Below are 10,491 nucleotides of genomic sequence, written 5' to 3' on the forward strand. Positions count from 1 at the left end.
TATTCAATACCTTAAGTACCTTGGCCATCTTGATATATGTTGGAATATGACTGTATATCTATTTTTTCCTTTATTTGTTAATCCAATTTTTGATGGGAATCCTGAGTATAAAGCACTTGCATGTTTATTTAATAAAATTAAAAAAATTAATAAATCAAAAATATTAAAATTATATAAAAAATAAAAATGAATTAAAGGAAAAAAAATATGTAGAAAATAGATTTGGGTATTGGGCGGGATCAATCTAAACCCATTCCAAAGTGATCCCGCCCAACTTAGTCCCAAAACACATATGGGTAAGATTGGGCCCAAACCCATATGACTCGGTTCCATCACAAACCCAAGCAAATCCCGCCCATCCCGCCCATTTTGCCACCTCTACAAAGTGGGACGGAGAGAGTCACATTTGAGCAATGTTTATTTGCGATTTTGAGCAATGATTTCTATCCACATCTTGTGAATTATTATTATCTATTAAGACAGGAATCTTCACTTTTTTTTTTTTCCTTTTTTGTGAATTATTGTCTGCTTGGATTCAAGAGTTTTTTAAAATTAGTTTTTCAAATACTATTAAAATTTTTAAAAAGTACTTTGAAAGGTAATCTAAATTGTAGTCTAAATTTTTTTTAATATTTAAAAAAATCTCAAAATATATTTTAAAACTCTTATACTTTTAAATATTCCAAAATATACTATAAAAATTCTGTCACAGTAAAATTTTTTAAAAACATTTCAAAAAACAGTTAATCCAAACAGAGCCGAATTCATTTTTTTGGTGAATTATTATCCATTTAGATAGAAATCTTCACTTTTTTTTTGGTCATTTATTGTATTAAATTTTTGGTGAATTATTGTCCATTCAGATAGAAATCTTTACTATTTGACAAAAAAAAAAAGGATAGAAATCTTTACTGGGTATCGTCCTTTAATTTCATTCCAGAAAGCAGAAAAAAGCTTCCTTTCACCGGCTGTGTACGCACAAATTTCATCAGGTTCAGGCAGGGCAACAAAACTTGCTCCTATGGAAATGGGACGCCATTCATTGAAATGAATGTTCCACTTCCATAAATAAAGCTTGCTTTTTTATTCATATTTTTTTTGGGGGTGTTATTCGTTAAATATATCATTCCTCGCCTTACCATATGAAGGCGTTATAAAAGATTACGCAACTCCTCTCTCTAATGTTTCCCCCACCTCTTTAACTTTAATCATAAAGGAAAACAAAAATAAAAATAAAAAGCGTCTTCTTCCTTCTTCCTTCTTCTTCTTCTTCTTTTTATCTTCTGTAGTAATGGCAGCCCGAGAAGTGTCCAAAAGTTTGCATTAATTTTTTTTTTTTTGTTGAGAGGGGGAGGAAGAGAGGCGAATTTTTCATGGAATATCTGCGACAACGAGAACGAGAGGATGGAGGAGATATAGAGAATGAAGCAGGAGGAGACGGAGGAGGAGAGGAGGTGGTGTATGAGAATTATGAGAGGAAGGAGATAGAGAGGAAGGCGTCGTTTTTTTCGGAGAACGAGAGAGATCACGATGTATTTGGAGCTGGAGGACAGTCCGCGAATCGTCTTCTTCTTAGGGAGCCGCTTCTGAAGTCGAAGAGCAGAATTAACACTACTTCTCAGATTGCCATTGTTGGTGCCAATGTTTCTCCTATCGAAAGCCTCGATTACGAGTGAGAGAGATTTTTACCTTGGCATTTTTACTGTTAGAATAAATTATATGCTTTGTTTAGCTTGAATGCAAACGCCAATGAAGCAAAAAAAAAAAAAACCCCAAAACCCCAAAACAAAAAAAAATTGTCTATGTATGTCAAAATAACTGAGCCTTGAAGATTTGATCCAGGTTTGCGAGAAATAATGTCATAGGCATGGAGAAGGAGGAACAAGTTTTAAAGAATATTCCAAATGTCTTTGATTAAAGCAAATTGGTGCTGGAATTCATCCAGATATCAAGCATTTTTCTTACTGTGTGCTTCATTTCTAGCTAATGGATGTGTTTCTTGTTGGGTGGGGGGGGGGAGCGGGGCTTGTTTTGCTTCATTTTTTTTATTTCTACAATTTGATCCATTTCTTTTGAACTTCTTATGTGGCTACTTATGCATTTATATTTGCTGACTGGGTAATGTTGAAGCTGAGGCTCAAGTTGAGTTTGAGTACTGCTTTGAGTTGAGAATTTAAACCCGTAGCGCAAGTACTCAAGAAACTGATTTTAGTCGCACAAAGCTCGATAAGGTCGTACTCAAGCTTGACTCGGCTTAGTTGCAGCCTAGTCAATCACGCAACAATGTTAACAATGATGTCTGCCTGGCATTAAGGAAATCTTCATGTTGGATCTTCTTGATCTAAATTGAAATTTTTAAAGCCAGAATTACTAATTGTATGTCATACTATGTTGTTGTCTTGATTAATTGACTTAATCATGTGAGAGGCTTATTGTTGACTAAATAATGTAAATTATCCTATGAATCAACTGTTTTCAACCCTTTATGTTTAATTGCAATTTTGCAGGATCATTGAAAATGAACTTTTTAAGCAGGATTGGAGGTCGAGGAAGAAGGTTGAGATATATCAGTATGTTTTTCTCAAGTGGACACTTGCTCTTCTCATTGGATTGTGCACTGGCCTTGTAGGCTTCTTCAATAATCTTGCAGTGGAAAATATTGCTGGTTTCAAGTTCCTACTTACAAACAGCCTAATGCTTAAGCATCAGTAAGTTTAATTTCCACATCGTGTTGCATTTGCAGAGTTCTTCTGAAGTGAAGAAGAAATATGTGCAAAAGATGTGAGATTGTTGAATGTTAATGGCCAATTAAGTTAATATTAAGTTCATAGGAGTAATTCAGGATCCTCTCGCATGAATTCCTGCTGATAACCCTCTATTTTGCAGTGGTGCTAACATTGTAAGTTGTGAACTTCTTTTGTGTCCATAATTTGCTGGCAGTTGATAACCATTTTTCTTGCGGATAATAATATTCTCGTATTGCATTTTTAATTCAACAGAAATAGGAAGTAATGATGATTCTAGTGCAGGTACTTTTTGGCATTTGCAGCATATGCTGGTTGCAATGTAGTTCTGGCAGTTTGTGCTGCAGTGCTATGTGCATTCATTGCTCCTGCAGCAGCTGGGTCTGGTATACCTGAGGTGAAAGCCTATCTTAATGGTGTGGATGCTCATTCTATACTGGCTCCAAGCACGCTATTTGTGAAGGTTGGTACGCGCTAGCTTCTTCTCTCTCTTTCTGATAAATGACTGGAAAATTAGTGCTATTTTACTCATGGATCATGTTATTCACCTCCACTGAACTGGAGGATCCTCTATCTTCCGTGCATAATTGTTATTTCCTTAGTGCTTTCAGTTTTGTTTTGGAAACTAATAGGTGGATGAGTTGTTAGATGCAGCATGAACTCAATATTCCCTGATTGTGACATCAAAAAAGGCTCATAATGTCTTCTTTTGTCTCCTTACACAAATTGGCTTTGGATTTAACAACATATAAGTCCATGAAATATCAGACTTGTTCAGAAATTTTTTTCAATGGTTTTTTGCTGATTAAGCATGGTTCTTAAAATTCCATGTGGAAGCCAAGTAGACAGTTTGAAGATGCTTCTGTAAAAAAGACAAGAAGGTCGAAAAGAAAAATGTGCTGGGCTGGTTCTTGATGGGATTGAAACTCCTCGGTATCTTTTGTTAATCAAATAGTCAGCCTGGTGTGGATAATCCTGTCTCTGTGTATGCACGTGATAAACAACAGTAACTTACATGATTGTTTTCCAGTTCTCTATCTACAGTAAGTATTTGAGTTTTACTCCTAAGTTTTTTGGCTCTTTTTAAATAGGTGCATGACCTGCCCAAAAAGGACCTTGCACATGTTGAATCTCGGCTCAGCAGCCATTGTTACCCCGTAGCAAAAGTTCCATGAAACATTCATACAAGAGTTAGCTGGGTTGTTTAGATGGGCTCTTATTATTTGTTTTCTTTCAACTGAGTAACAATCTAAGTGGATCCTATTCTAAATTTTGCAGTTTCAGTGATTTCTCTTCTGTGTTGAGATTTCCTTCTGCAACTGTCATCTATAACATTCATCTTGAATGTGAACAATATCGTCATTGCTTTTTGTTGCTACCAATTCTCGTGGCTTTGTAACTTTTGCACTAGCACTTGATTGTTCTCTTGCATGCCGAGAATACATGGAAAGACCAAAGAGTTCATGAAGGAATTCTTTTAGAGGTCCTTGCAGAGAGAAAGGCTAAAGGGTTCTTTTCATTTCATGCATACATTTGTTTGATTGTGGCATTTATGATTTTACTTTCTGAAAGTCTAACAGGAAGATGGAATTTTGGCAGATATTCGGTTCCATATTTGGAGTTGCTGCTGGATTTGTTGTAGGCAAGGAAGGACCCATGGTACACACTGGTGCTTGCATTGCCAACTTGCTTGGACAGGGAGGTTCACGCAAGTATCATTTGACATGGAAATGGCTTAGATATTTCAAAAATGACCGTGACCGAAGGGATTTGATCACCTGTGGAGCTGCTGCTGGTGTTGCAGCTGCTTTCCGTGCTCCAGTTGGTGGCGTCCTTTTTGCCCTTGAAGAAGCAGCCTCATGGTCTCTCTCTCTATCTCTGCACATGACGCATACCACACAAACAACAGTTTTCAGTATTTGCGTGTAGATATACCTCTCATGGTAGATATCGGGATTTGATTAGCACAATGTAATGACTGACACATTTGGTTAAATCTGCTAAACTGTGAATTAGCTCATAACATATATATAATAAATTTTATTCTGGCATCTTTGGTGCCAAAACAGTGTGTGCTATTAGGGAGAGGGATAAGAAGAAGAAGAAGAAGAAGAAAAAGAAGAAGAAGAAGAAAAAACATTCTTGCATAGTTGTCTCGTCTTCCTTTTTTTTTTTGGAAAAGGGTAAAAAAACTGAGTTTATTTCAAATTCCTAAACTACGTAAAATAAATAGGAGGGGGGAGCTGATAAAGAATCTGACTCAATAGTAGGAAATTTCGAAGGTTGTACGATACAGGTTGTACATTTGCCATTTGCTTTCATGTCCTTCAAAAATTTCCAGAAATTCATCTTTTTGCTAATCTGTTGTAGGTGGAGGAGTGCTCTTCTGTGGAGGACCTTTTTCACAACTGCAGTAGTCGCTGTGGTATTGAGGGGTCTAATGGTTTTTTGTGGGAGCGGAAAATGTGGGCTATTTGGAAAAGGTGGTTTGATCATGTTTGATGTTAGTTCTGCAGTACCTGCTTATACGACCCCAGATGTACTTGCAGTTATATTGATTGGAGTTCTTGGAGGCATCTTTGGAAGCCTCTACAACTTTCTTGTGGACAAGGTGCTTAAAACTTACAGCATCATCAATGAGTATGTCATCTAACGCCTTTCTTGGGATAAGCATATTAGGCTAAGAAAGCTAAATGCCCAATAAACACAATCTGCCATGAAGTTTTAACTGGCAAATCAAATTTTTATATCAACAAGCCACTGAACTCTGGAAGGTGTAATTTTTTGGGAACTTTAACATTTCTGATATCTTCAAGGCTTTGTGTACAGTGCTTTTTGTTTACCTAATATTTAAAACTGTTGGAATGGCCAAACTTACACACCTTTAAGAGTTTGATGGTCGTTGTGATGCAAAAAATGATTTAGTAGGCACAGAAAGAGAGAATAATTTTCTGATACAATTTAATCAGATATAGGTTCTTTTAGATAAACATTCTTGTTGGTATCTTTTACACTTAGGGAAATATATCTTCAACTTGTGAGAATCTAATATAATCTACTGATGAAGAATCACTTTCCTTGTATTATATCCCTCCTTTGTCCTTCCCTTTTCAAATGGAATAAGAGAAAATATTTTCCAATGTAATGTGCTCTCAATTGTTGTTTGGCACATAAAGAGAAAGTACGAAACTTTGCAAATTTCTGCTATAGCATCTGCTACACTTCTGCTTGATCGAACGAGGTGTCAGTCCATGCAACTCTTAATTATTTAACATCTTGGAAAGTGATCATCATATTTAACAGACTTAAAGAGTTGTATGATCTCCAGAAATGCTTTGTTACTAGTCCTTTACACCTTTTCCTCTGCAACCATATGAGAGTTGGCAGATAAGCTTGAGAAGTTTGTGTAATGATACCAGAAAACCATCATTGAACTCTTACAGAAACATGCCATTCATTTTTCTCTCATTATTGTTATGCTTCTCAAACTTCATCTTCTTAACAATTTCCATTTTATTTATTCACACATTTGGATTTATTTCCTGTTGACTTCATTTTAGATATAACTTGAAAGGTTTATCTTCAGAGTCTCTTCCAATTTGGATTATCAGAGTGTACTAAACATAGTATTATACTTTATTTCTTACTGGGATATCCATGATATCGGCTTTGCTGATGTTTCAAGATGAATTTCAGGAGGGGTCCAGGTTTCAAAGTTCTACTCGTCATCTTCATTTCTCTCCTGACCTCTTGTTGCTCTTACGGCCTGCCTTGGTTTGCAAAGTGCACACCCTGTCCCACTGGAATCGAGGAAGATTGCCCCACAGTAGGTCAATCTGGAGACTACAAAAGTTTCCAATGTGGGCCAGGACAGTACAATGATCTTGCTTCCCTTCTCCTTAACACCAGTGATGATGCCATCCGTAATTTATTTAGCTCAAAAAATATTCACGAGTTTCACCTGTCCACACTTGTTGTCTTCTTTGTTGCTGTATATTTTCTTGGTATTGTTACTTATGGAATTGCTGTTCCCTCCGGGTTATTCATCCCTGTCATACTTGCTGGATCCTCATATGGACGCCTTGTTGGACGCCTTGTGGAGATGGTCCTGGGGTCTTCTTCTGGTCTTGGTGTTGGCCTCTTTTCTGTGCTTGGAGCTGCATCTTTCCTTGGTGGCACGATGAGAATGACAGTATCACTGTGTGTCATACTGCTTGAGCTGACTAATGATCTGTTAATGCTGCCACTGATGATGCTTGTTCTCCTAATATCAAAAACTGTAGCTGATAGTTTCAATAAGGGTGTTTATGACCAAATAGTGAAGATGAAGGGTTTGCCTTACTTGGAAGCTCATGCTGAACCATATATGCGGCAGTTGGTTGCAGGAGATGTTTGTTCTGGCCCCTTGATAACATTTTCTGGTGTTGAAAAAGTGGGTAACATTTTACACGCACTCAGATTAACGAGACATAATGGCTTCCCGGTGATTGATGAGCCACCTCTTTCCGAAGCTCCAGAACTATGTGGGCTGGTTTTAAGGTCTCACTTGCTTGTTCTTCTGAAAGGGAAAAACTTTTTGAAGCATCCAGTATCCACTGGATTGGAAATATTAAAGAGGTTTCATGCGTTTGATTTTGCAAAGCCAGGATTGGGAAAGGGTCTTAAGGTAGAGGATCTGGAAATCACTGCCGAGGAGATGGAGATGTACATTGACCTTCACCCAATAACTAATACGTCTCCATACATGGTTGTGGAGACAATGTCCCTGGCCAAAGCTGCACTTCTATTTCGAGAGCTTGGTCTTAGACACCTCTGTGTTGTCCCAAAGAAACCTGGGGTAAGATTATTCATCTATTTACTGGTAAAGAATGCATATATTTGTTTCTCTATTGCTTTGAACTTCGTTATGTTAGGATAGGAATAAAGGCTTCCTCTTTTTTAATGCATTCTTCGTTTCCCCTTATTATGCTTGGTCTCCTAAACATCCCCAAGAACTATCAAGTAACAATGATGTTTTCAAAAGCATTACTGGTTATGCAAAATTAACCTCTTCTTTTTATATTTTTAATATTATGGCAGAGAAGGTGTGGGGTTTAAGAAGTGGGGAGGGGGAAGAGGAATTTGAATCTGAGACCTCTAATTCCTGAGGCCTCAACCTTAAGCACCAGGCCAAGGCTTTTTCGGCTCAAAATCACCCTTTGTTTCTACAGTTTTACTCATTTTATACACACACATACACATATTTTTCCAAAGCACAATAAAGCGATCACATTATTCATTTATACACGTATGTTCACCTGTAACATCTCCTCTGTCCAAGCTTTATCCCTTACCTTTCAAGTCAACCCCTTCTTCTGCCACGATCCTAGCTTGAGTCTCTAATTACACACAGTTTCCACCACCTCTTTATTGCTGACTCAATGCTATCGGTTTGCTTTCCTTTCTCAGTCTTGCCCTATGTTTTCAGAACCGGACCGGATATCGAGCTCAGGGGTCAGAGGTCAATGGGTTCAACCGGGTTCGATAGGGGTTGAACCGGATGACGTCATAAATAAAATTTATTTAAAAATTAAAATATTATATGTAAAATACTTAATAACATGTTAATAGTAATAAAGGTATATTCATATATATTTGATGTTTCAAATATATTTAATAAGAAAATACAAATAAATTAGAGCAATCAAGTAGCAATTTATATTTTGAATAAGCATTAACAAGTTTAGAATTAAAATTATGGATTTAATTGAAAAATAACACCAAACTTTAAGACAACATTTATAAAGTATGAAATATTTGAGATATGTTAATAATTTTTAACAACTTAAGGATCAAAACATCATATTAAAAATATTCTGCCCTTTCAAAAAAAGTAAAAAAAAAAAGAAAAAAGGACCGGGTTCATTTTTCCGGTCAAACTGGGTCAAAATCCGGTCAAACCCGGGTTTTGACCTGGTTTGACCGAGTTGTTGATTTCCCGGTTTTTAGGATTAACTCGGACCGGCCAACTGGCCGGTTCCCGGTTCGACCGGTCGAACCGGCCGGTCCGGTCCGAGTTTAAAAACAGAGGTCTTGCCTTTCTGGTGTATATTCATTTTCCTAGACATTGAAGACACGGGGAGTCAATGAGTTCAGTGATACAGAAGGGAAGAAGAGGTTTGGTGCTGGAAGAGAGCTGGGTTTGTTAGTAAGTGGTGGGAGAAACCAAGAAATTTGGGTTTAAGTGTCTATATGCGAGTTTTGGGAGGTGAAGTCTAATCAGCAGTTTCCAGGATAGGGGGGTATGCAGGTCCCTCGATGCGGGATTATGATTCTACTGTAAGAGTCGAGGGTTTAACTTTTGATGTGGGGCTGAATGTTGAGGTCAAATGGGTAATTTACAGAAGACAGGAAAAAGGGAAGACCTACCAAGGAAACAAAAATCAAATAAGAAGAAATAATAATGAAACATACAGGTACAGGTACAAGGATAAAAAGAGAAAATTACATAGGAACCTATCTTGCAATTAAATTGCAAGTAAGATTACTGTCAAATGACAATGCACCAAAAAGGAGAGAGTAAAAAAGCTTCAATATGGATATTGGTCACGTAGGGGACAGAGAACTATTTACCGTAATTCTCCCGTCTTACACTACTGTTTTGACCGTTCTATTGCCTACCATTAGTAGGAAGGAAAGGTGATTCTAGATTACAAGCAAATGTGCTGCCAAAAGGGGAGGGAGTTTTATTTACTTGAAAGCCAACAATCGGCACTTTGCTGAGGCCTAAAGGTGAAATAGAACGAAGAAAAAGTTGTTCCTTGCTCTTGTGCATCTCTCGTGTATCTCAGGACATCCACCTTATAGGCTTTTTTGGCGAAGTTAAATGTGTAGTCCTCTTTTTGGTTGGAAATCAATGTTTCTCTTAGCTAACACTCGTTTTCATACTTTGCAGAGACCGCCAATTGTTGGAATCTTAACTAGGCATGACTTTATGCCTGAGCATGTCTTGGGGCTCTATCCACACCTTACTCGTGCCCACAAGGTCATGTAGCACAGGCAGGTGGACTAGGCCTTAAGTGCCGTGCCGAGTGAGTTCGAGTCTCTGCTTGATTACCATCATTTCTTTGATACGCTGATGCTTGATGTTTAAGGAGAAGAGGGCAATAGGGCATGATACGCTGGAGCCTGTTTCAGTTGAAAGTCAAAACTGGGGTGGCTAGCCTCGGTAGTTCTTAGCCCTTCTTTGAATTGATCATCGGCCACCATATACCCCTTCACCGTATTTCAGCCAGGCCAGTTGACTGAATGCCTGTCACTCTTTGGTATGTCTCCCATGGATTTGTCTGGTTTTGGCAGCAATGTTCTTTGTATATATCTGTACACAGTAATAAAAAACAAAAATGATATCGTGTCAAGGTATAAGAATGATGGTAATACTCGCATCATCAATTCGTTGTGCCATCCACATTCTTCTTGTAATGAATCAACAAGTCATATAGAAACTACGACTTGGTCAAGAATTTTGCTCAGTTGTAAAGGTAGCCTTTTTAACGATAGAGAAGGGCCTGAAGTAATTTGTGATGTGTGTTTCTTTGCTTGTTTGCGTGTGTGGATGAGATACTGATATGCACCTACAGAGCCTGGTTTAATAAAATTTCACTAACATTGGAAAAGAAAGTTTCTCTGCGCGCACCGTTCAAATAATCTGCAAGAGGGGAAAAACTTGAACCTTATATAGTATAGTGTTATAATCTCCTCTAAATAG

General features: G+C 37.6%; 1 protein-coding gene across 1 annotated transcript; it reads left to right on the plus strand.

The window, feature by feature from the left end:
- Window positions 1-1,027: 1,027 nt before the first annotated feature.
- On the plus strand, window positions 1,028-10,323 carry LOC113761261 (chloride channel protein CLC-c). Its single transcript, XM_027304162.1, has 7 exons — window positions 1,028-1,672; window positions 2,508-2,708; window positions 3,030-3,207; window positions 4,344-4,606; window positions 5,115-5,384; window positions 6,441-7,581; window positions 9,679-10,323. The coding sequence occupies exons 1-7, from the start codon at window positions 1,374-1,376 to the stop codon at window positions 9,775-9,777; spliced, it is 2,451 nt and encodes an 816-aa protein (XP_027159963.1). The 5' UTR covers window positions 1,028-1,373; the 3' UTR covers window positions 9,778-10,323.
- Window positions 10,324-10,491: the final 168 nt, after the last annotated feature.

The sequence above is a fragment of the Coffea eugenioides genome, chromosome 2 (assembly GCF_003713205.1).
Source record: "Coffea eugenioides isolate CCC68of chromosome 2, Ceug_1.0, whole genome shotgun sequence".
In the NCBI taxonomy this organism is placed as follows: Eukaryota; Viridiplantae; Streptophyta; class Magnoliopsida; order Gentianales; family Rubiaceae; genus Coffea; species Coffea eugenioides.